This window comes from Brettanomyces nanus, chromosome 1 (genome assembly GCF_011074865.1).
Source record: "Brettanomyces nanus chromosome 1, complete sequence".
NCBI classification, from domain to species: Eukaryota; Fungi; Ascomycota; class Pichiomycetes; order Pichiales; family Pichiaceae; genus Brettanomyces; species Brettanomyces nanus.
Genome location: NC_052374.1, coordinates 2,076,635 through 2,101,591, shown reverse-complemented (window position 1 = coordinate 2,101,591; position 24,957 = coordinate 2,076,635). Strand labels below are relative to the sequence as shown.

Sequence of the window (24,957 nt, the reverse complement as noted above, 5' to 3'; positions counted from 1 at the left end):
TTGCTTTACAAATGGATGAAGAAAAACTCGAGCAATTAGTCCACGAGGCTGATCGTGTCGTACCTCGTCCAACTCCGAAAGAATTCTTCCGGAAGCAGCCCCATAAATCTCTTGAGAACATTAGCGATTATGAACGTCTTTACAAAGAGTCCATAGAGAATCCTGATGGGTTCTTTGGAAAGATGGCTCACAAATTCCTTTCTTGGGACAGGGACTTTGATAAAGTTAGTTGGGGCTCTTTTGAACAAGGTGATGTCGCATGGTTTCTAGGTGGTAAATTAAATGCTTGCTACAACTGTGTCGATCGTCATGCTTTTGCTCATCCAGATAAGCCTGCTATTATATTTGAGGCTGATGATGAGAAGGAGTCTCGTATTTTGACCTTCAAAGATTTGCTTCAACAAGTTTGTCAAGTCGCTGAACTTTTGGCATCCTGGGGCATAAAGAAAGGTGACATTGTGGCCATATACTTACCGATGACCCCTGAAGCTCTCATTGCCATGCTGGCATGTGTTAGAATTGGTGCTTTGCACTCGTGTATCTTTGCTGGTTTCTCCGCTGGTTCCATCAAAGAGAGAGTGTTTGATGCTCACTCTAAAGTTGTGATTACCTGTGACGAAGGAAAGCGTGGAGGAAAGATTACCCATGCCAAACAAATCTTGAATGAGGCCTTGAAGGAATGTCCTGAAGTCGAAAAGGTTCTCGTCTACAAAAGAACAGGTAACCCAAAGGTTGAAATGGTTGAAGGTAGAGATTTCTGGTGGCAGAAAGAGTGCGAGCAGTTTAGAGGCTACTTTCCTCCAGTTCCTGTCGATTCCGAAGATCCCTTGTTCATTCTTTACACTTCTGGTTCTACTGGTACTCCAAAAGGTGTTGTCCATTGTACTGCGGGATACCTTCTAGGCGCTGCTATGACCACCAGATATGTGTTTGACTTGCAGCCTGAAGATACTCTATTTACTGCTGGCGATGTCGGCTGGATTACAGGTCATACGTATTCTCTTTATGGCCCCTTGGTGTTAGGTGTACCAACAATTGTTTTTGAAGGCACTCCTGCTTACCCTGATATGGGCAGATTCTGGAAAATTGTCGAGAAGTATAAGGCTACTCACTTCTACGTGGCTCCAACGGCGCTACGTATGCTCAAGAAATCTGGAGAAGCAGAGATTGATAAATATGATTTAAGTTCTTTGAGAACATTGGGATCTGTTGGGGAACCTATTGCCAGCGAGATCTGGAAATGGTACGATGAGAAAATCGGCCATGGTTGCTGTCATATCGCTGACACGTATTGGCAGACAGAATCTGGATCCCATTTGATTGCTCCATTGGCTGGTGCTGTTCCAACCAAACCCGGTGCCGCTACCCTTCCATTCTTTGGTATCGATGCTGTGATCATCGACCCTCAGACGGGTAAAGTTCTTGAGGGAAACGATGTGGAGGGTGTTCTTGCCGTGCGTTCACCATGGCCTTCCATGGCCAGAACTGTCTACCAGTGCCATCAGAGATTCTTGAATGCCTACTTACGTCCTTATCCTGGCTTTTACTTTACCGGTGATGGTGCTGGAAGAGATCATGATGGCTACTACTGGATTAAGGGCCGTGTTGACGATGTTGTTAACGTGTCTGGCCATAGACTTTCCACCGGAGAGATTGAGGCCGTTCTTCTCGAAAGCAAGAAGGTCTCTGAATCTGCTGTTGTTGGAATTGGTGATGATTTGACTGGCCAGGCTGTCATTGCTGCCGTTCAATTAAAAGATTCTCACTTAGTTCATGATGCTGAAACTATGATTGCCCTTAGAAAAGAGCTCAGACTGCTTGTGAGGAAAGTCATTGGTCCATTTGCCGCTCCTAAATCGATCATCATCGTGGACGACTTGCCAAAAACCAGGTCCGGTAAGATCATTCGTCGTATTCTTAGAAAAGTCTGCTCGGGTGAGGCCAAATCCATTGGTGATACTAGTACTATGGCCAACCCTCACGTAATTGTCAATTTAGTGTCTGAAGTGGAACAACAGTTTGGTGTCAAGAATTAATTTACTTAATTCCTTTTATTTTCACGCCTGTGTCTAGAATTATTCTATATATATATATACATTGTCAATTTCTTCTTTTGTATAGAGGTCTTTGCTTAAGTCAATTTAGCTTAGTTGCAGATATACATGAGTTGTGATGGTTATATTTACATTTTTCGCAATCTGTCTTTCCTTGGAATGTGAAAGAGGAGCTAAACTAAAATTTCCACTGCGTAAGAACCAAATGTTTTCCATGTCACCATCTTCGATAGGTCATTATCTTCAGCGTTAATTTCTTTCATTTCTTCAAGGCGAGCAGCTTCAACCGCCGCTTCATCTAATAATTCCATTCTCGGCACACAATTCATCTGCTTCATTTTGCAGCGCTTACCTCATGTCTACCACACACAAATCATCTACTTCCAAAGTGATTGATGAATTGCAGTCAGAGATTGATGATCTAAAGTGTGAACTCAATGAAACAAAGGAGATTCTTGGTGAAACTAAACAAAAGAATTCGATTTTAAAGCGTCGTAACGATACGTTGGTTGAACAATTATCAAATGCTAAACATGAGAGTGACATGTCTGAGGCACTACTAAAGAGAAAGCAGCGCCGAGTTCTAGACCTTGAAAACCAAATGACGGAGACAATTTCAAAGGCGGATTCTTTACAGTTCGAAACTGACAATATGAGAAAGAGAATGAATACGCTTCAAGATAAAGAGAGTGCTGCAGTGTCTGAGTGCCAGAGACTAAAGGTTTCCTACGACGCCATAGCGACGGCTCAAGCAGAGTATAAGAAGCTTATGGATAGAAATGTTGCAGAATTGGAGCAAAAGATTAAAGTCTTTCTTGAAGAGAGAAGACAGACGTTGAATGATAACATCGATTTATTGAAACGACAAGAGCCGGAGATTATGGCTTCATATAAAGTGGTAGTCAAGAATACCCAGAGATTGGAAGAGATGTATGTGCAAAAACAGAATTCTGTAAGGGAGGCTCTCGTGACCCTTGCTACTGCTACCAGGAGGCATGGACAAAAGACTAGTATAGTGATGGCCGAGTGTGAGGATGTGCTTAAACAAATGAACAGGAATGAGGAGATGATGCTAAGATTGAGAGCCGAGGAAGAAGCGGAGGCGAAGGAAGAGAGAGGCAGAGAAGAAGAAATCGAGGTTGAACAGATTAGCAACCTCAGAGAAATTGACCAGGATGAAAGGGAATGCTCTTGGAATGATTCTCTCGACAAGGAGAACGGGTATAACCACAATAATCAGAAAATACTGGAAAAGAACGATAGAAGGAAGCAAAGGGGGAAGCAGAACGGCGATTTGACTATTCGGAAGCAAAGGGTCGATCGTAACGGAAATGGAAGCCGAGACAAACGAAACAATGACAGTCGTAGCAACAGAAACTCGATGATACCGAGTGCAGATGGAGCATGGCCTAGAATGCCATCGAATCCACGGAAAACTAGTGGGGGAAGAAGGCATAAGGGACGCCACAAGACCTCCAAACGGGCTTCTCGTGAATCAGATACAAGTGCTGAAAGTACTACTAATTAGCCAATAATATAATATAAGTTTGAGGTACTTCCTCTTTTTATCTACTTAAAACAAACCCTCAATCTCACCCTTCTTGTTGACTTCAACGTTCATGAAACCGCATCTGGTAGCTAAACCTGGGATGGTTTGAATCTTATCAGCCAAAGCATATAAATATCCAGCACCGATAGAAGCCTTGATATCTCTGATAGGGAATGTGTAGCCTGAAGGAACACCTTTCCAGTTAGGATCATGCGAAAGAGAATACTGGGTTTTGGCCATACAAATAGGCAAGTTAGTGAATCCTTGCTTGGTGTACTCTTCCAATTTCTGCTGCGCCTTAGGCGAGAATTCAACGGCATCGGCATTATACATCTTCTTGGCGATGGTCTCAATCTTCTCCTTGATGCTGGAATTACTGTCCACAGAGTACAAGTAGTGGAAGTGTTCGCCAGCGTTCTGCTTTTGGATCGGATATTCATGATGCGCACATCTAATGACACCAAGAGCTAGGTTCTTGGCGCCTTCACCACCCTTTCCCCAGTGGTTGGAAACAATGGCATCAACTGCACCAGCTTCCAAGGCTGCTTGACGGATCACCTCATGTTCATTGGCAGTATCGCAGGACATTTGGTTGATGGCGACAATGACATCAACACCATACTGTCTAGCGTTCTCAATATGCTTCTGCAAGTTAGCACAACCTTTTTTCAACATATCCAATTGCTCAGAAGTGTACTCTGAAGGCAAAGGCTGATTGGCCTTGACTGGAGCACCATCTCCATGAACTTTAAGAGCTCTAACAGTGGCCACAATGATGATAACATCCGGAGCAAGTCCCGAGTTACGACACTTAATGTTGAGGAACCGCTCACCACCCATAGTAAAGTCAAAACCGGCCTCGGTAATAACGTAACCTGGCTCTGGGTTCTGGCTGTCAGTACCTGCCAACTTAAGAGCCATCTTATCAGCGATGATAGAAGAGGCACCGATAGAGATGTTGGCAAATGGACCAGCATGAACGAAGACAGGTGTTCCCTCCAAGGTTTGCATCAAGTTAGGCTTTATGGCATCTTTCATAATGGCAGCAAGGGCACCGGCACAACCCAAATCTTCACAAGTGATTGGTTCGCCGGCTTTGGAAGATGCGACAACGATCTTTCCCAATCTATCACGCATGTCTTCAAGAGAGTTAGACAAGGCTAAAATGGCCATGACTTCGGAAGCCACTGAAATATCAAAACCAGTCTTCCTGTACAAACCCTTCTCGGTTGGAGCTTGGTTGATGGTGATCTCACGTAAAGATCTGTCGTTCAAATCAAGAACTCTCTTCCAAGTGACAGTTTTAGGGTCGACGTCCAAACGGACGAACTTGGAAATTTCCTCCTCAGTCCAGTCACGAGGGTCCTTTTTGTCCAAACCAAGTTTCTTCGTTCTCGGCTCAAGACCTCTTGGAATATCTCTCGAACCGTCTTTTTGAACTGGACACAAACGCTTCCATAAAGCATCATCCGTTTGTCTGGTCTCATGGAACATTCTTGTATCCAAGGCGGCAGCAAGTAAGTTGTTAGCCATACTAACAGCATGGATATCACCAGTCAAATGCATGTTAAATTCGTCCATAGGAATGACCTGGGAGTAACCTCCACCGGCAGCACCACCTTTAACACCGAAGGTAGGACCCATAGAAGGTTGTCGAACGTTAGCAAAAGCACGCTTACCTAAAACGGCACCCAGGGCTTGAGCCAAACCGACCGTGGTGGTAGATTTACCTTCACCAAGAGGTGTAGGAGTAATACCAGCAACAAGAACATACTTTCCATTCTTCCTATCGGCCAATCTGTCTAGAACATCAAGCTTGACCTTGGCCTTATAGGCACCGTATGGCTCGACCTCGGAATCCTCGATACCAGACTCCTTAGCAACCTCGGTGATATGCTTGGGGGTCTGTTTTCGAGAGATCTCGTAATCGGATGGGACAGGAGTCTCGAGCGAAAGTTTGAGACGTTTGTAAGGGGACGACATAGAAGGATTCTGTAATGTATGAAAAGTCTTTGAAAGAAGACGAACAGAAGCTGCTACCATTGATCCGAAAGACCTTGGAAGTAATACGATTGGGGACTCCGGTTCGGCCCTGCAGCGGATGGGAGAAGTTGAAAAGTTTTTGTACCAGATTTCAAAATGAGAGAAGTCATGAGGTAGAGATGGCCTGGCCTGACTCTTTCTCTGCTTCCATTTTAGAGAGCGTCGATCGTCTTTGCAGGAAAACTTCCTTCATGATGTCAACACATTTTTTATCTACTACTTACCTATTAGTCCCGACGGATCAAAGAACCATTGCACAGAGCTTATATCCATGCTTGTGTGACACGTTTACTCAATTTTTTTGAAATATCTTTCATTATATCATGAGAGAGTCTACGCCTAGTGCGTCATGGCATCCAGGTTCCAGAGCAGTCGAAATGATTGCCGGTCTAAGTGCCGGCTTCGTGACTACCGTAGTGTCTCATCCATTGGATTTTATAAAGCTTCGGATGCAATTGGATGTGACCTCTGCTACGCAATGGCAGGCTTTTCACAGGATCTACGAAGATTTGATGAGATCTTCGTCCACAACGGCCTCTCGTACATCTTCAAGAAAATTAATACAGAGCATTTATAGAGGTGTGGGACCTAATTTGGTTGGATCTACTGCCGCCTGGGCATTATACTTCACGTTTTATAGAGAGTATAAAAATCTTATGCTTGACTACCACCATAGTGAACATAATGACTCCAATCTAAATTCCGGCCAATACCTATTGTGTGCTTTTGAGGCCGGCTGGACCACTTCTCTCATAACTAATCCTATATGGGTCATAAAAACTCGAATGATATCCACTTCTCGATCCACTCCTGGTGCCTATACTTCGATATGGGATGGAATCAAACAGATCTTTATCCATGAAGGCTTTAAAGGATACTACAAGGGACTTTCTCCGGCTTTAGTCAACGTCTCACAGGGAGCACTTCAGTTTTCCATTTATGACACCTTTAAACATCACCTGATACTAAAAGAGGGCCAGACAGAACGCGATCTCACCACGTTGGAATACCTCTATGCTAGCGCGACTTCAAAAATGCTGGCAACCATATCTCTCTATCCTTTGCAAGTAATCCGCTCCAGATTACAGGTTAACAGCAATAAGCACATGGAATCTGTCGTATATCTAGTTCATAAAATGGCCACTCAGGAGGGGTTAAAAGGATTCTACAAAGGTATAGTGGCTAACTTGATAAGAGTAGTTCCTGCCACTTGCATCACTTTTACAGTATATGAGAATATGCGCACTATTCTGCTGTCCTGATTTTGTAGTCTCATAATTTTTTTTGGAGGTACTCAAACTCATACATATATATACGATTTTATCACTTTTGCTAAACTAGCTTTTCCGCTTATATTTACCTATAATCACAAAGGACATGCGGATCCTTGTCAAATCCGGTCATGAACGTACATTGGCAGTCGAAGGAGACACTCACGTCCTACTTTTTCGATGGATTAAAGATATCAACAAGTGTGCCATTGAGCTAGTCGCCAAGGGGACCTTTATCCACCATGGATATAGACCGATGTCGAGACACAAGCCTCTCGGATTCTTGGGACTCATTTCAATGGGGAAAGATGTGTTTCTATGCCTCATCACTGGTCGTATAGAGGTTGCCACTCCTTTAAAGGATGAACGCATCAATAGAATCTACGACGTTGACTTCCATTGCCTAACCAATAATACCTGGGATTTTATAGAGTTGAACAGTAATGGGTATCCGAACACGGAAAATGAAAATGGTTCTCATACGGGGACTAACACGCCTCCCGGTAGCTATGTTCCTCTGATTAAGCAGAACCCTTGTTACGAACTTCGTAAGATCTTATCTGATGGTTCCTTCTATTACAGTACCGACTTCGATCTTACCAGTACTTTGCAGGGAAGAGGAGTCAATCATTCTCAACAGCTCTCTTTGGATAGATACCATTTGGATTACATGTGGAATGCATTTATGATGAAAGAGGTTATTCATTTCCGCAACAACTTGGATGACGATCCCAAAAAGGCATTGGATAGTAACAGGTTTCTAACCACCGTAATTCGTGGATTTGCCGAGAGCGTTAGAACCACTGTGGGAGGAAGATCGGCTCAGATGACCATCGTTTCCAAACAGTCCTGGAAGAGAACTGGAACCAGATTCAATGTTCGTGGTGTTGATGACGACGGTAATGTTGCCAATTTTGTTGAAACTGAATGTATCCTCAACGATGGACTTCATGCATTTGCTTATACTCAGATCCGGGGCTCCATACCACTTTTTTGGGAGCAAGATACGGCCATTGTGTCTCCTAAAGTTCAGATCACGAGAAGTTTTGATGCTTCTCAGCCTGTTTTTGAGAAGCATTTTGCCAATTTGAACAGTAAATATGGGCCTGTCCACGTTGTTAATCTACTTTCAAAGGCCAAAAATTCAGAAGTTGGCCTTAGTCAGACATACAATCAACATTATAAAGTGTTAAAGGAGAAGAAGCCCGATTCCGTGTTCTTCACAAACTTTGACTTTCACCAAGAAACTTCCAAGACATATGCCGATGCCGACAGGGTTTTACCTCAAATTAGAGAGTCTCTTGAGAATTTTGGGTACTTTTGTTACGATTTACAGAGCAACGAGACCATCATGGAACAACAAGGCGTTTACAGAACGAACTGCCTCGATTGCTTGGACAGAACAAATGTTATTCAGCAAGTCATCTCAAGAGCTGCTCTGGATGAGTATCTGACTGATTTCAAAAAATCTGATGGTTACAATTATGCAGGTGGGGATGAATACTATCATAGCACTTCTTCGCCTGTCCACTCCAAGCATTCTGTTCTCTGGGCAGATCACGGTGACCAGATCTCGCAAATATACACGGGAACTAACGCCTTGAAGTCAAGTTTTAGCCGAAGCGGCAAGATGGGCTTTGCAGGCGCTTTGTCTGATGCCACCAAATCTCTTAGCAGAATATACATTAACAATTTTGTGGACAAGGGAAAACAGGTGGTGATAGATACTCTTTTAGGAAAGAACTCGGAACAGATTCCTGTTATGATATTTGATCCCGTCACCGAGTACTTGGCAAAGCAGATGCGGCAGTTTGAACATAACTTTACTTCCTTTAGAGACATTTCTATTTTTGCCGGTACGTTCAATCTCAGTGGTGCTTCCTCCGGAACCGCTTTATCCGAATGGCTATTTCCAAGCGAGGTGAAATCCACCTTCTCTGACATATATGTCGTGGGATTTCAAGAAGTCATCGAACTTAATGCTTCCAATATTCTTAAGAATGATGGGTCTGCTGGACAGTATTGGAAGAAGGCAGTTCAACAGGAGTTGAATTCTGGAGCAGGACCTAAGTATGTACTTCTAAGGTCCGAATACATGTCATCAATTCTAATCTTGCTGTTCGTGAGAGAGGATGAAATGAAATACGTGACTCAGGTTGAAGGAAAATCCAAGAAGACTGGTCTGGGAGGTATGACGGCCAATAAGGGATCCGTTGCTATCCGATTCAATTATGGCTCGACCACTTTCTGCTGTTTCAACTCGCATCTAGCTTCGGGTGTGACAAATACTGAGGAGAGATTTAATGACTTTTTAACCTCCTGGAATGGCATCCGTTTCTCCAGAAACAGACTTATTCAACACCATGATGATGTTATTTGGATGGGAGACTTGAACTATCGGGTGTCTTTACCTAATGAGGATACACGAAGAATGCTTGATAAGGGGTTACTGAGAAAGCTTTTGGAGTACGACCAATTAGAATACGAGATCAAGCGTCACCCCGAACTTCAGAACTTCACTGAACTCCCTATTACGTTTCCACCAACCTACAAATTTGATAAGAGTAGTGATAATTACGATACGTCGGAGAAGCAGCGCGTTCCTTCCTGGACAGATAGGATTCTTTTTCAAGGAGATGATATCTCCCAGCTATGCTACCACTGCGCTCCTGATATCCGCTTTTCCGATCATAGACCCGTCTTTGGTACTTTTTCTGCTCGTGTCAAACTAGTTGATTCCGAAAAGAAGCACAAGCTTACCAGAAAGTTCCTTGAGGAATATAAATCGACTGCATCACAATCACGTGGTGCAGTAATCGAACTCAACGGAGATTCTGAGGATGACGATTTTTCAGATTCTCCTGCTTGGTCCTCTTCAGCTACTTCCGCCCCTACACTTATTGACATATCTGAGAAGCAGCCTGTAAAACCTTTATCCCAGCCCAAGCTTCCTCCTCGCAGAGCTCCGCCACCATACGATCCAAGAGAGATCGCCAGCATTTTAAATAAGGAGCATCCTTTGCAGATTTCTTCCTCAACTTCTCTTTCAGAATCATCTTCCGCGCATTCTTCCTCCCCAACACCAGCCTCATTTATGGTCATGCAGCCCACAAGGTCTCAGTCTTCCATCACACAGCACACCGTGCAACTGCCTCCACCCTTTCCTCATGGTTCCCGTCCAACCAGCTCACAATCACTAACACCACCTCTCATTAATCGACCAGTTCCTCCAGTTCCACAACCAAGGAAGATGCCGCCTGATATTAGTCATAACGACAATTCGTTGGATGCTGCTAAGGGAAATCATAAGCTTCCACCCATGGTTCCTATAAAACCGAAAAGTCTTAGTGCCGTGTTCTCAGCCGGGGACTCTTCTTCCCAGTCTTCTTCACACACATTGACTGAAAATTCAAAGCCAAAGACCAACCAGTGGGCACCGATGAACCCTACAAAGAAAAGGTAGATTTCGTCAATTTTATACTCATATAAAGAAGTATCAATACAGATTCCACTAATCATTATATCATATTAATATTATAGCAAAGGTATAAGCTACAAGGTGTCTAACTCATTCGTACTCATGGTAGCTTTCATCGCTATCGTCTGCAAGGGCGACAACCTCATCATCATCAAAAGAAGCATCCACCGCATAAGACTTTGTCATGGCCCTTCTACTGGCATGCTTTACAGAGGACACAATGTCATCCTCATCACTATCCAACTGGACAATTTCATCGTCATCATCATCTTCCAAGAAGTCATCTTCGACCTTCTTAGCAATCTTCCTAACCCTTACACGTTTTTTAGGCTTCAAAGGTTCTTCTGAAGATTCCTTAATAGCAGTGCTCTCCAATTCGTTGTCATCTTCCAACTTTATTGAATCGCTGCTGTTGAAGGCAGAGAACGCAGCGGTAAACTTACCACCAAACGGAGAGCTCGATTTACCCTTAGGTTTTCCAAAAACACTCTTGAAAGGGGTGGATGTTTCCTCCTCTTTCATCTCTTTCTTAGATGACTGCTTTGCGGCGGCTCCCTTAGCATATTTTAAAATTGAAGGATCATCAAGTTCTTTTTTAACAGATAGCTTCGACTGTTTCAAAGTCTTGGGCTTTTTGACTTGTGCGCTTTCATTCTCAGTCTTAACCTTGCGCTTCCGACTACGTTTCTTTTTACTTTGAGACGGAGCATCCGGAACCATTAATTTTTGCCTATCCTCATCCTCCTTCAAGAACTTGTGCCATGCCGTCACAAACTCCTCTAAGTCCTCATTCCAGAGGTCCTTAGCACTCTTACCTAAAAGAATGGTCAATTCAGACTCCTTCTCGTCTCTCTGCTTCAACAATTTCAGGTACCTTTCTCTGGTTAACGACCAAATCTGCATACCCAACAAGTAGTCATACAAGGATGTAACACTACGGTTATTATTAACAACCATACCTGTTTCTTCCTCAGCTGCAGCAACAATTTCCTCGTCGTCATCATCATCATCATCATTATCGTCATCACCATTAGAGCTTCCCTCCTTATCGGTTTCCAAATCCATCTCAGCAGCTTTCACCCTAACAGGATCATTATTCTTATCGAATCCAGGGAATCCCTTATTCTGCAACTCTTTGACAATAACCGGGCGTTTCTTGTTATTGACAACAAGATCTTTCTCAATAATCATCTCGACAAACCGAGCCTGACTTGATAACTTTTCCAACTGATTAGAGAGATCCGTGACCATGTAATCCTTACGTCTTTGATAATAGTCCAGCCTAACATGGTAATAATCTTCTATGATTTGTTCGGCGTTCTCGTATTTCTTAATCCGGCCTGTGGCATCGAAAAGAACCATGTTGCTGGTGCTGATACTGGAGATCAACTTGAATCTCTCCTTAAGCCCACACCTTAAACTCTTGGCCATTTCTTCGGGAGATAATTTCACAATGAACTTAATGCCGACACCATGATCCTCCTCCATATCCTTGATCCAAGGTTTCTGTTTTTCAGTACCGGCCAACCCTTTCAACAAAAACTCTTTCATAGTGATTGTCCACATTTTAACTGGCAATTCGGTGATATGCAACGTGCTTTCATCAACCTGATGAATAGTACCTTCAATCCGATATCTGTCCTTACTAATCTTTCTGATTTCACCCTTCCAGCCTTTATACCAGGGCGTCATTTCTTCAGGCTCATCTCCTTTCATCATGCGCCGGATATTCTCCACAATATCTTCTGGATTATATGACGGAATTGACGTGCTCCAACCAGAACCAATACCTTCAGCACCATTCACAAGAACCATTGGAATAACAGGTACATACCAATCTGGTTCAACAGTCTGTTCATCATCCTGCATATACGTAAGAAGCTTATTGTCCAACGGATTGAACACCTTCCTCGTAATGTCGGAAAGCTCAGTAAAAATATACCTAGCAGCGGCGGCATCCTTACCACCTGCACCACGAGAACCAAAACCACCATGAGGGAAGAGCAAGTTCAGATTGTTTGAACCGACAAAGTCTTGTGCCAACGACACAATGGTTTGAATCAAAGAGACATCACCATGATGATAACCGGTATGCTCAGCAATGTAGCCTTCCAACTGAGAAACCTTGATTTCTCCTTTTAAGTTACGTTTGTAGCATCCAAAGAGGATCTTTCTTTGAGAAGGTTTGAAGCCATCAACAACAGAAGGAATCGAACGAATATTGTCGGCCATCGAGTATAAAATGAGCTCCTTGTTAATAAAGTCAGAAATCGGGATTTCTTGCAAGTCTGGATCCAAGAATGTACCCGGCTGATAAGCCCTTAGCCATTCTTTACGATCATCAGCCTTTTTTTTGGAAAAGGCTAAATCGATAAACACAGCATCGCCCTCTTGCAAAGCGTGAAACTTCTTTAAGTGTTTATCAAGCTTGCTGAAATACTCTCGCATTTCTCCTGGGGTCGACGTACCTAAACCTTTGTAATACTTTTGTTTATAAGAGCAAGCAATACCCTCAACATCACGCCATTTCTCGTATTCCGGCATGTTATAGAATGGAATAACGTTCCTCTTATTTACACCACTTAAAATGGTTACCTTGACAATAGGAGTGATGAATTCAATCAAAAAGTTTGGAATCTCCAAAAGACCTAAGAAAGAAGTCTCCAAGAAGTTAATGATTAAGCCCTTAATATGGGAACCATCATGATCCTGATCTGTCATAATCATAAGATGACCGTATCTCAAAGACTTAATGTTGGAACTATCATACCGCTTCTTATGGTGAAGACCCATAATCTGCTTGATAGCCTGAATCTCCTGATTCTTCATGATTTGATCTAAACTAGCCTCACGAACATTTAACATTTTACCACGTAGTGGGTAACAGCCGTAATAGTTACGGCCAACAACAGCCAAACCTGCTACGGCTAAAGTCAAGGCAGAATCACCCTCAGTAAGGATCAAAGTACATTTATGACCTTCGCGAGTACCGGCCCTATTTGCATCTTCCAACTTGGGGTATCCAGTGATTCTATTTTTTCGACTACCATCCATCTTCTTAAGAGCCCGATCGGCATTTGCCTCAGCAATATCCAACACTTGATCCAAGATGCCCGAATTATACACCTTTTTCAAAAAGGCTTCAGGGAACTCGAGCTCCTTACCACCGTACTGAGAGGGTCTAGTCGTTAGCTGCTCCTTGGTTTGCGAAGTAAAGGCAGGATTCTCAATTAGACAATTGATAAAAATGAACATATTGTTTTTCACCTGGAAAGGTCTCAACATAGCACGACGGTGCTTCTTTTTTACATACTCCATGATTTTATTGACAAGCATGTTAGTAATAAGATCAACATGGGTACCACCGGATGTTGTGGCAATCGAATTCACGAAGGACACTTGACTAAAATTGCCGTTGGACACAGAAAATGCCACTTCCCAACGTTCATTTAGAGACTGGTAAACAATCGTAGGTGGCTTCTCTATTTCCACTGCAGTCGGAATATCTTTCTCTGCCAGAGCGTCGTCATCAAAAGACTCCTTCTTAATTGGAGCAGACGAGCTTCTGGAGATACTACTTTTTTCCTCTGCAAGTGCTTTTATATACATCTCGGTGTACTGTTTGAAATTGTTAATTCTCAAAGTCTTCCCATTAAGACTAACACGAATACCACGAACAGAACCGCACACATCAAAGACACGACGCTGAAGGATGCCTAAAATGTCAGCATCCAAATGATCCATGCCAAATTTAGCCAAATCAGGCTTGAAAATGATTTCAGTATATTCAGTTTTGTTCTTCATTGGTTTAATAACCGGCTTATCCACAATAGACATATTATTATGCCAGGATTGGGTATATGTCTTTCCATTGGACTTATCAGCAGTCTTCACGATAAATTCGGTGGAAAAAATGTTACAAAGCTTGGCACCATAACCATTACGACCTCCAGTTACCTTCTTTTCTTTATCGTTATAATTACTGGAGGTGAGAAGATTACCAAAGATCATTTGCGGAATGTACATGTTCTCCTTGGTGTGAATTTCCACTGGAATGCCCCTTCCGTCATTCTTCACGGAGAATATGTTCTTTTCAGCATCAATTTTAACATCGATCTTTTTCATAGAGGAGTCTCTGATCTTGTTATCCGCTGCATTGACCAAAATCTCATCGAAAATTTTAAATAGACCAGGAACAATGTTAACCTTCTTGAACTCCATGGCTTCAGTCTCGGAGTTGTAAACCCATTGTTCAGATTCAAACTTTTCGATAGATCCAATATAACTATCAGGTCTTTTCAAAATATGCTCCAACTGACTGAGTTTCTGGTAGTGATCGGATGCAGACGAGTTTTTGTGGGAAGCAGAAGAAGACTTGTGCGTAGTGCTACCACCGTTTATCTTATTGGTTGACGTAGCTAGAGGAGACGACTTCTTATGATTAATGCTGGAGGAATGAAAGCTCTCTTCCAGTAAGAAGTCAGCATCGTCATCAGAAGCCATTATGAAAGTGAGTTGTTGATAGCGATAGAAGGAGAAATGGAGAGGGGAAAATTAAAGAAAAAGGGAGATATCCACTGGAACAATAGAAACAAGATGAAATAATTTTAGACATGTAAACAACACGAAAATAGGACGCGTCGATGGGACGACAGTAAAATCTAGTAGATGAAAAGAAATGAGCGGCGCAACGTGAATGACGCCGCTCACCATACAAACAATTGTCCCGGGACAGAAAACTTTATGCCACGATGAAAGCAGCACGATTAGCAATTCACCACCACAGTAGGCCGGGCGCTCCAGGCAGGCAGGTCTAAAAAAAATAAAAAATGTTGTCATCCCCCAGCCCGCCCGCCTTCCATTTTCCCTCAAGTAGGAATCGGTAGCAAAAGATTGAAAGCAAGCAAGCGAATTTACCTACTTGAAATATGCAGTAATATGACTATGCTAAAAATCCTACTTAGTGGGCTTTGTGGGAGCCCATTGGACGTAATTACTTGTAGTCTGGCTAAGCACCAAGATTGCTATTGGACAACTGTGGAGACTTTTACTTTTCTGGACTTGATGTAATAGCTGCTTGCCTTGCTTCAAATTGGTCAATAAATACATAAGGTCAAGTTCCTCTAAAAGTTGAATCAATACCTCTCTTCTCCTTCTTTCTATAATTCGTCTGTTATATTCAATTTTCTTGTAAAAATGCCAACCAATAAACTATTTTACTCGTTAGTGGCCGGTGTCGCCGGTTTATATTTTTATGATGTGCAATTCAACCAAGGACACAATGTGGAAGCACTGGGTCTTTACAATTGGAATGCACCAGCAGTCAGTGCATCAAATTTTGGAGTATCTGCTTCTGGAATTGATGACTGGAGGACTCCAAATCGAGCCAGAGATCAAGCAGAATCTCTGTACGCTGCGGCATACGGAAAAGTAGTGTCTGCTCAGAAGAAGGCTGGCGATTCTATCAGCTCTTGGTCAGAGTCAAGCAAGAGCGAATTTGAGAAGCAGCTTGCCGAAGCCCAGGCAGATCTCAACAGCGCTCAAAAAAAGGTGCAGCAGTACGGTGAGAGTGCTGTGGCAGAAGCCAAAAAGAAGTATGAGGCTTCTATCAGTGCAATCAAGGCTTCCTTTGGCAGTTCAAAACAATCTGCAGAGAAGGCTTACAACTCGGCTTTAATCAGGTTGAAAGTTGTTAAAGAGGAAGCCTCCAATTACCCTAATGGACAAGATAAACAGCTCATTGAAGAAGCTCAGCAAAGGGTGGACTTGGCAAGAGAAAATGTACTCAAGTATGGAGAGAAAGCATTGAGTGAAGCTGAAAAACAATACACTCGATCCGTTGAAGGGCTAAACTTCAAGTTGGGAAAAACCCAGCAAAGTACCAGTGATGCCTACGCAAAAGCGTTGGGTAGGGTTAATGTCGCTAACCAGATGTTGGCAGAGGCCAAAGAAGATGTTTCTGTCTGGGGTAAGGCTCGCCAGGCTGCAGCTCAGGATCAATTGGACGAAGCTCAGAATCAATTAATTGTTGCACATGAAGGACTTACTAGATTTGGTCAGAATGCTGTGGCTCAGGCTCAGCAGCAGTTTGAAGATGCTAGCGAAAAGGCTCGCTCACTCATAGGCAGTACTCAAGAGGCAGCCGAAGACGCATATCGCAGGGCTTCCGAGCAAGTGAAGGATGCCCAGACTCAGGTCAACGAGGCCGCCAACTCAGGAAAGAGCTGGCTTTCTTTTTGGGGCAAATCCAGCAATGAGGCTGCGCGTGAGAAGCTTTCTGAAGCTGAGCAGCAGATGCTCGTGGCTAGAGAGTCCCTTCAGAGGTATGGTAGTGATGTTGTTGATGATGTGAGCAAGAAAAGCGGACGCTTATCTGATTATCTTAATGCTCAATATGGTGCTACTAAAGAATCGGCTCAGGAAGCGTATGAAGCCGCTCTAGGTCGAGCTTATGTTGCTCAGGAGAAGGTCAACGAGGTGGGAAACGGAGTGTTTTCCTGGTTTGGGGGAAAATCTTCTCAAGCAAAAGCTCAGTTGGCTCAGGCACAAGCCGAACTTGCGGACGCTAAGGAGAGCGCTTCTCAGTACGGAAGTGACGTCGTTGAAGATGCACAGAAAAAGTACGAGTCGTATGTGCATTCCATAAAGTCCGGTTTTGGTTCTACCAAGGAATCTGCTATTGATGCTTATGAAAAAGCTGCTGCTGCTTTGGATTCTGCCCAGAATCAAGTGGGTTCTCAGGCGAAAGACAATCTTGCACATGCTGAAGAGAATCTTGCTCTAGCCAAGGACAATGCTGCTAAATATGGCAAGGATGTCGTTCGGGATGCTCAGAAACACTATGAAGAACTCAAGGCTAATGCTCAAGAACTCGCCTCTGCAGCCTCTACCCATGCCCAGGATCAATATGACACTGCTTCCAGTAAAGCAAAAGGGCTATACAATAAAGCCACAGATGTTGTAAAGGACTCGTATGCTTCTGGGAAAAAAGTTGTGGGTGATTCAATAACTTCCAGCCAGCAAGCTGCCGAAAATTCATATGATCAGGCTCTCAAGCAAGTAGAAGAGGCTCAAAAGAAAGTTGACGAGTCTAAAAGAGGATGGTTCAGATGGGGTAAAGGTCAGAAAAACGAGGCAGAAAAGCAGCTTGAAAAAGCTCAGCAAAGTCTTTCTGAATCGCAGGCAGGTCTACAAAAATATGGAAAGGATGTGATCAAACAAGCACAGAAGAAGTACTATAGTGCAAAGGAGAATTTGAATTCTGCTACGGAATCTGCGAAGGATAATATTGGATCTGCTACAAGCGCTGTGCAAGAGAACATAGGGGCTGCGGCTGACTATGTCAAGGATACCGCTGACTCTGCCGTCCACTCTGTTCAGGACCAGTATAGTTCACTTTTTGGTAAAGATGGCCACTTACAAGTGAAGAGCAAGGAGGCTGCCCAGGAAGTTGCTGATTATTACAATGCACAACTCAAGAGTGCCCAAGAGAACTTCGAGAACGCGCAATCTAATTGGAATAAATGGAAAGACGAAAGCTCCAAGTCAATGCAGAAGGAAGCCGATTCCAAATACCACTACTTTAGGCAGAAAGATGCAGAAGCTCGAAAAAAATTAAGTGAGTTCGGTGATGGTTCAAAAGCAAATCTTGATAGAGTTGTTCAAGCGCAGAAGGATGGCCTCGATTCTGCTCATAAGCATGCACAAGGTGTGCTTGGACGAGTGCAGGATTGGTTAAGGGGATGACGATCTTATTTTTTGAAATGTTCGTTTTTACTTTTCATGTACGGTAAGTATTTATTTTTTACAAACTAAGTTTGGAGGATCTATAAAAGTGACGATTTCTATATTGACGGTATCCGAAGCAAAAATATAAAACTTTAATTAGTGTAATTTCTTTTTTTATTTCGGATAACAAAAGAATGATTTATTTCGCAACGTCAGCGGAGAAAAAGTTTCTTTTATAATAATGATGTTCATTTTATTATCCGAAGAACTGGTTTGAAAAAAACCTGGATGAAAGCCTGGTCTAATTATTTCCGAATAACAAAGCAAAATCATTGAGATTTATTTTATTGTTATCCTTACGTCGCATAATTAAGAAACAGCGGATGAAATTGACTCGCATACAAATTTCCCAATGCGAGTACACCGTTTTCTGAAATGCACGGCTATTGCATATGCATCAACTCTATGAAAAAGAAACAAAACTTAAGAGGTAAACTTTCTTGTTGTTAGACCCTATTCCAATTGGAGAGCTTATGTTAAGTGATTAATTTTCAACGTGAGATGATAGAAGTTAGAAGATGAATGTTTCCCATGTATTGTGAATACAACTGAAAAATCGCCATATAACGCAGGTTTAGCGAACTGTTTCTCGTATGTAAGCATTTCCTAAGCATTACTTCATTTGGTACCTTTCCCGGAGCCGGGAGATCTTCAACCACCAGATGTAAATTAACCGTCGAACACCCAAAAAGAAAAAAAGAATTTTATGCAGTAAAGCAGTATTGTCATTTTTTCTTCTTGCTCTCATTTTTTAAAAAATGTACTAAAAATAAGAGGGGAGGGCAGGATGTCATGATGCTCAAATATTTGTTCATAATCTGGAAATAGAGACCAAAAGAAATCAACTTTTCGCTTGAAAAAAGAGGAGGCCCTAGAACCGAAATTGAAAAGGTGAAGATAAGTTTTATAATGGGGGGAGAAAGAGAGCCCCAAAAAACATTTGAACAATCAATGTGTATCTTACATAGGTTTCCCACTAAACAGGTAAAGAAAAATAGTGGTAGCTTCAAAAGTCTTTGTATGAATGTTCTACCATGTTTTGGAGTAATTGAGAAATAGTCGAGCCCGTGAGAATTAGACACCTCGCGTGAACTTGAGTGAATAAGAATACTAAAAAGTGACTACATACGCCTTCCACCGAATTTAGTAACCACGCCATGACATGAAAATGTTACTATAGACAAATAATCCGAAAACGAAAATCACCAGAACTACGACGGTATCTTCCTCCCAAACACAAGAAATAAATAATCCATATGCAATAAAACAAAAGAAACGATACGTTCGCAGAAATTATTCTCAGAAGAGGGACAAAGCGGCATGACCACAAACCCTGTACTCACAGTTCCTGCCTAGTAAAATACCTCTTGTTAAAATAAAACTTCATAGCTTTTACTTTATCCTTATCACGCTCAGACGAACTTTACGGTCAGGTGATACTATTCCCACTGCTAATGCAAAGATGAATAAGTAATCCCCACTATTAGCTGGGAGAAATTCAACAATAGAAACATAAATGGTGTGGGAATTTTGTTTTCCCAATCTTTAAATGTCACCGATTCGCTCTTCTATGCATATGCGGCTGCATTGATTTCATGATGTGACCGTATTTTTTTGGCATAGCGTCTCCAACTCAATTCTGTTATTGTCCCCATACTTTTTATGTAATGCTTAAAGTATGTAATGGCTTTCGGAAATTCGCACTCCATTCTGTACATTCTACATATTGACTAGGTTCAGAAGATGAAGTAAATATCAAATGATCACAGTATATATTGAGTACCATATACCCTTTTGAAGGAAAATTGTCATATTATTTTCTGTATTATAAAAAACCAACTGAAAGAGATTTAGATTTTTGAAAATGAACGATCAGTTAGAACCCGAACGCAGTCAGGATTCTGGCGGCTCAATTAAGGATAAGATTCCTGAAGAGAATGATGGTACTGAAGGCATGCTTTTGAAGGATGTCACACCTAAACTTGAAAAAATGTGGTTTCGCTATCCTTACTTGTTGAAGCTTAATATCTTACTTCTAGGTGGCGTGCTTTCACAGGTTGTTTCCGGTTACGATGGTTCTCTTCTTAATGGTATGCAATCGCTTACTGTTTGGCAGGATTATTTCGACCATCCAAAAAGTGCAAAATTGGGAACCATTACAAATGGTCTCACTATCGGTAGTCTTATTTCTATACCCGTCGTCTGAATCTTATGTGAATGGTTAGGTAGACGTTGGTCATTGATTTCCGGATGTCTCATTATTATCCTCGGTTCATTTATTCAAGCCTTTGCAAATAGTACTGGAATGTTCATCGGTGGCAGAATTATTATTGGAATAGGAGGTTGTCTTTCTCAAACTGCTGCATCTCCTTTGGTTGCTGAGTGTTCGTATCCTCCTCACAGGCCTATCTTAACTGGTCTTTTGCTTGTCTCTTGGAATTTTGGCTCTTTCGTTGCAGCGTTAGTGACTTGGGGTCCATATAATGGTAGCCTTAGAACTAATGACTGGGCATGGAGACTACCATCTTTAATTCAGATGTTTTTCCCTACCTGCCAGGTGGTACTAGCATTCTTTGGTCCTGAATCTCCCCGTTGGTTGGTTGATAAGGGGAGAGAAGACGAAGCACTAACAACTCTAGCCAAATATCATGCTGATGGTGATATTCACTCTCCATTGGTAGAATTTGAAATGGCCCAAATTAAAGCTGCTATCGATATTGACAAGTTGAATAAAACATCCTCTTGGATGAACTGGTTTTCCTCAAAGCAGATGTTTCACAGATTCTTCATTTGTTGTGCTGTTCCAGCAATGTGGCAGTTATCTGGTAATGCATTGGTCTCTTATTACTTGACTTTGATTTTGGATTCTATCGGACTCACAAGTTCCGTTGAACAGCTAAAAATCAATTTGGGTCTTACAGTTTGGACATTGTTTTGCGGTGTTGTTTACGCCACATTTGTGGATGAAGTACCACGAAGACATGTTATGTTCACAGGTTTCTCTCTTTCATGCTTGACATTTACCATATGGACTGTGCTTTCAGCTCTTAACGAGGAAAGAGATTACAAGGATAAGGGTTTGGCTGCTGGAGTTGTTACTATGATCTATCTTTTCAACACCTTCAATACAATTAACGTTCCTATAGGAGTGACTTATGTTATGGAGGTGGCACCTTATGCCATGAGAGCAAAAGCATCAACCATTTATCAGTTTAGCGGAAATATTACTGGTTTGTTCAACAACTATGTGAATCCTATCGGTCTTGAGAATATCTCGTGGAGATATTACATTGTTTGGCCAGTCTGGATTCTAGTCCATATAGTTGTTGTCTACTTCTTTTTCCCTGAAACCTACAAAATGTCCTTGGAGGAGGTTGATAAAGTGTTTGTTAGCAAAGAGGAATGGCAAGAAAAGACAAATAAGGAGAACCAAATCATGCAAGAGGTTGAAACTGCCAAGAAAGATGTGAGTGCTGAACATGTGGAGTAGACATAATCAACTTCCCTATGAAGAATTTTTAGCTTTTATTATGAACCTTACTATACGATTTTATTTTTTATGCTTAATGCAAATGTTATTGACTGTTTTTCTATTTCAAATTTCACAAATGAATCATATGGAACTGACGGAGCAGGTAACCACTCGCTCAGCACTTTAGAAAATTTCAACTAGTAGGTATATGATTACTTAAAGTCTGTTACCTTCAACATTCTGTTTTTTTTACGAAGCGCTATTAAAAAAGATGTTGAGAGAGTGGTTACTTTCATGACGACACGTAACTCGTATTATAATATGTCTCAATGTATCTTCAAGAAGTTGTGTGAACTAGACTTTTTGAATAACTGACTAAGATAGTTAATTAAGTAGGTCTAGTACTTTGGCTTTACTTTTAGAAATTATCAATCCATATAAGATCTTTTAAAGATTTGTCTAACTCTAAATATTTGAATTTAGACGCCGAGAATAAAAATAAAGACGGAGACGGTTTTTCACAGAACCTTGCAAACACTTAGCTATAAACTGCACAGATATAGTATTTCTGTTATTGAAAACTCACTAATACAATCTTTCAAGACAGTGTTGCGGCTACAGTTAAGAGAAATATTTGACTTTTATGGTTAGACACAAAAATATTATCTTGTAGTAAAATAAGTAAAAGAAAAGGAAAACAAAGAAAAGGCAAGAGCCCAAGAGTATTTCAAAATAATAGAACCAAAAATATTTCACACTAAAAAATACTAATCAAAAGTGATATCAAAAGTGAAATCAAAGTCACCAGCTTTCAATCTGTATTTGTCGAACACAGGGGGACCACAAGCCTCTGTGCCAATGCCGTGCATGCCATAATCTAGCCTGACATAATGTTGAGAGTAATGTCTAACGTCGCAGGGATGAGAAGCCTCTTCGACACCGTACTCGTCGCTAATTTTAAAATTAAAACGCTTTCCTCTTTCTGTCATTGTCAATGCTCCTGCATCCTTGCATTTCACAACTAGGAAATCAGTATCCGTATGGTTGCCATTTTCTTGAGGGTAATCATAGTCAAAGGCATCAATGTCACTGGACTTGAAGTGACCATATCTCTGTGATAACTTTTTATCTGGATATGACTCACCTGGGCCACGTCCAACCCACTCATAAGATTCAAAATTGTCACCCAACCAGAATTCATATCCCACGCGAGGGAAATCTCTTGGCTGGTAGTCTCCATTCAGCTTTAGAACGGTTCGTAAAGTCAGTCTGTTTGAAAGAATTGTGTACTCTTGTACAGCATCGAAACCGTAAAAAAATACAGGAGGGCCAATACGAGATTTAACAACCACTTTAGCCAAGTAGTCTCTTGATCCCTTCTTGATATTTACTTCACGGACATTTTGCTCGATCAAATCCATGTTGTACTTCTTCCAGTATGGAGCATCCTTGCTTGAATCATTGTTTGTTGGAGGTCTCCAGAAAGTAATCGATGAGTGCGAATACTTAGTACTAATAGTTTTCTCACCAATCGTAAAACTCTTGACTTGACCAAGTAACTTATCCAACTCGAAATATATGTTATCCGACTGGATAATGACAACCTTGGGCGTTTCCTTCACACTAACTTCATGCCCAACTGGTCTAGTAGTTAATTCAGGAACACGCAATTTCAAATCTTTGACCTGACCCCAAGCAATTTCATGGCCGGCCTTAAAAACACCTGTGTCTCTTTTAAGAACAGCGGAGACAAGACTAGTCTTAACGTTTATTGAGTATGTCTCACCAGGTTTCAAGTAAGGAACATCCATGAAATTATTATTGTCAACATCCAAAAATTTCAAATGATCGGTAGTAGAAAAATCATATCTATTGGTGATGGTGACTTTAGTGCCGGTGACATCGATAATAACAGGCTCGATGATTTTCTTATACTCAATAATACCAGGGGTTGGATTATGCTGAGAATTCATGAGGCCGTCCATTATAAATACTCCATCATGTACTTCCTCATTAAACTCGCCACCAAAAGCATATGTCTTATGCTTTTTTCCGTCGTTCTTGCTGATAGTCTCAAACTCGATACCATGATTAGCCCACTCCCAGATAAATCCTCCTTGGTAGAAATCCTGGCTGTTGAATATGTCGTCGTATTCTTTCAAACCACCTGGACCATTACCCATGGCATGGCAATACTCACATAGAATCATGGGCTTTTCAAACCTTCCCAAAGAGTCCGTATGCTTCTTTCTCCAATTTTCCATGATTTCGAAAGTTGGGTACATAAAACTGAAGACATCTGCTGATTCTGCATTGACATCTGGTTCATAATGTACTAATCTGGAAGGATCTAGTTTCTTGATTAACTTGTACATCAACTTGTGATTACTTCCATAGCCAGCTTCATTACCCAAGGACCAGAGGATCACAGCAGGATGATTAATATCACGCAAGACTAATTGAGATGCTCTATCCAAATATGCATCAGTATAATCCGGATTGCTAGACAAAAAATGGACGTTGGCATTATAGTGCATTTCCTGCTTGGTATCGCTTTGCTCAGAAGTGACATTGAAATGCCTATCAAAAGGCTCTTGAACACCGTGCGTTTCCAAATCCGCTTCATCAATAACCCAAAAACCCAACTTATCAAAGAAATCATAAACCCTAGGGTGATCAGGATAATGAGAAGTACGAACTGCATTGATGTTGTAAAACTTCATAAGCATCAAGTCTCTAATAACAAAATCTAAAGGAACTGCTCTACCATATTTTGGGTGGTGATCGTGGCGATTTACTCCCCTAATCATGATTGCCTTGCCATTCACTTTAATGTTTCCATTCAAAAGTTGAACCTGTCTGAATCCAACATGGTTGTGGATGGTGTGGATTACGGTTCCGTTACCCTTAGTAAGCTTTAAAGAAAAGTTGTAAAGGTATGGATCCTCCGCTGTCCAATGCTGTGGAGCAGTGACTAGAACCTCCACAGTTTTCTTGATATCTTCTTTAGATATATTCATTGTTTTGATTGCACGGGTCTTCGGAATGTTGAAATCTGACAACAAATCCTGTACAGCCAAAGGCTTATGGGGATCATCAAAGTCAAATAGGGTGAACACAATATGATCATAATCATCACCGACAATAGTGAGGTCAACCAATAGTTTGGCATCACTATACTTCGAGTCTACAAACTCTGGAATCACTTTGAAGTTCTCTATATGAGCTGCAGACGGAAGGGTGAGCAAGGAAACATCTCTGAAAATACCAGAAAGCCACCATTGATCTTGGTCTTCTATGTA

The 24,957-nt window shown here is 41.7% G+C and overlaps 9 protein-coding genes across 9 annotated transcripts; 7 read left to right on the top strand and 2 right to left on the bottom strand.

Moving 5' to 3' along the window:
• Positions 1 to 11: 11 nt before the first annotated feature.
• On the top strand, positions 12 to 2,036 carry ACS2 (acetyl-coenzyme A synthetase 2; the record flags this gene model as incomplete). The annotated part of the gene is made up of 1 exon (XM_038921289.1): positions 12 to 2,036. The coding sequence occupies one exon, from the start codon at positions 12 to 14 to the stop codon at positions 2,034 to 2,036; it is 2,025 nt and encodes a 674-aa protein (XP_038777217.1).
• Positions 2,037 to 2,409: 373 nt separating this feature from the next.
• Positions 2,410 to 3,582, top strand: FOA43_000963 (uncharacterized protein; the record flags this gene model as incomplete). Its single annotated transcript, XM_038921288.1, has 1 exon — positions 2,410 to 3,582. The coding sequence occupies one exon, from the start codon at positions 2,410 to 2,412 to the stop codon at positions 3,580 to 3,582; it is 1,173 nt and encodes a 390-aa protein (XP_038777216.1).
• Positions 3,583 to 3,627: 45 nt separating this feature from the next.
• On the bottom strand, positions 3,628 to 5,586 carry ADE3 (tetrahydrofolate synthase; the record flags this gene model as incomplete). Its single annotated transcript, XM_038921287.1, has 1 exon — positions 3,628 to 5,586. The coding sequence occupies one exon, from the start codon at positions 5,584 to 5,586 to the stop codon at positions 3,628 to 3,630; it is 1,959 nt and encodes a 652-aa protein (XP_038777215.1).
• A 383-nt stretch (positions 5,587 to 5,969) lies between these two features.
• On the top strand, positions 5,970 to 6,908 carry FOA43_000961 (uncharacterized protein; the record flags this gene model as incomplete). Its single annotated transcript, XM_038921286.1, has 1 exon — positions 5,970 to 6,908. One exon carries the CDS (start codon positions 5,970 to 5,972, stop codon positions 6,906 to 6,908), a length of 939 nt encoding a protein of 312 aa, XP_038777214.1.
• A 140-nt stretch (positions 6,909 to 7,048) lies between these two features.
• Positions 7,049 to 10,380, top strand: FOA43_000960 (uncharacterized protein; the record flags this gene model as incomplete). The annotated part of the gene is made up of 2 exons (XM_038921285.1): positions 7,049 to 7,054; positions 7,120 to 10,380. 2 exons carry the CDS (start codon positions 7,049 to 7,051, stop codon positions 10,378 to 10,380), a joined length of 3,267 nt encoding a protein of 1,088 aa, XP_038777213.1.
• Positions 10,381 to 10,485: 105 nt separating this feature from the next.
• Positions 10,486 to 14,898, bottom strand: FOA43_000959 (uncharacterized protein; the record flags this gene model as incomplete). The annotated part of the gene is made up of 1 exon (XM_038921284.1): positions 10,486 to 14,898. The coding sequence occupies one exon, from the start codon at positions 14,896 to 14,898 to the stop codon at positions 10,486 to 10,488; it is 4,413 nt and encodes a 1,470-aa protein (XP_038777212.1).
• A 693-nt stretch (positions 14,899 to 15,591) lies between these two features.
• On the top strand, positions 15,592 to 18,141 carry FOA43_000958 (uncharacterized protein; the record flags this gene model as incomplete). Its single annotated transcript, XM_038921283.1, has 1 exon — positions 15,592 to 18,141. The coding sequence occupies one exon, from the start codon at positions 15,592 to 15,594 to the stop codon at positions 18,139 to 18,141; it is 2,550 nt and encodes an 849-aa protein (XP_038777211.1).
• Positions 18,142 to 20,047: 1,906 nt separating this feature from the next.
• FOA43_000957 (uncharacterized protein) lies at positions 20,048 to 20,389 on the top strand (the record flags this gene model as incomplete). Its single annotated transcript, XM_038921282.1, has 1 exon — positions 20,048 to 20,389. The coding sequence occupies one exon, from the start codon at positions 20,048 to 20,050 to the stop codon at positions 20,387 to 20,389; it is 342 nt and encodes a 113-aa protein (XP_038777210.1).
• Positions 20,390 to 20,400: 11 nt separating this feature from the next.
• On the top strand, positions 20,401 to 21,673 carry FOA43_000956 (uncharacterized protein; the record flags this gene model as incomplete). Its single annotated transcript, XM_038921281.1, has 2 exons — positions 20,401 to 20,408; positions 20,482 to 21,673. The coding sequence occupies 2 exons, from the start codon at positions 20,401 to 20,403 to the stop codon at positions 21,671 to 21,673; spliced, it is 1,200 nt and encodes a 399-aa protein (XP_038777209.1).
• Positions 21,674 to 24,957: the final 3,284 nt, after the last annotated feature.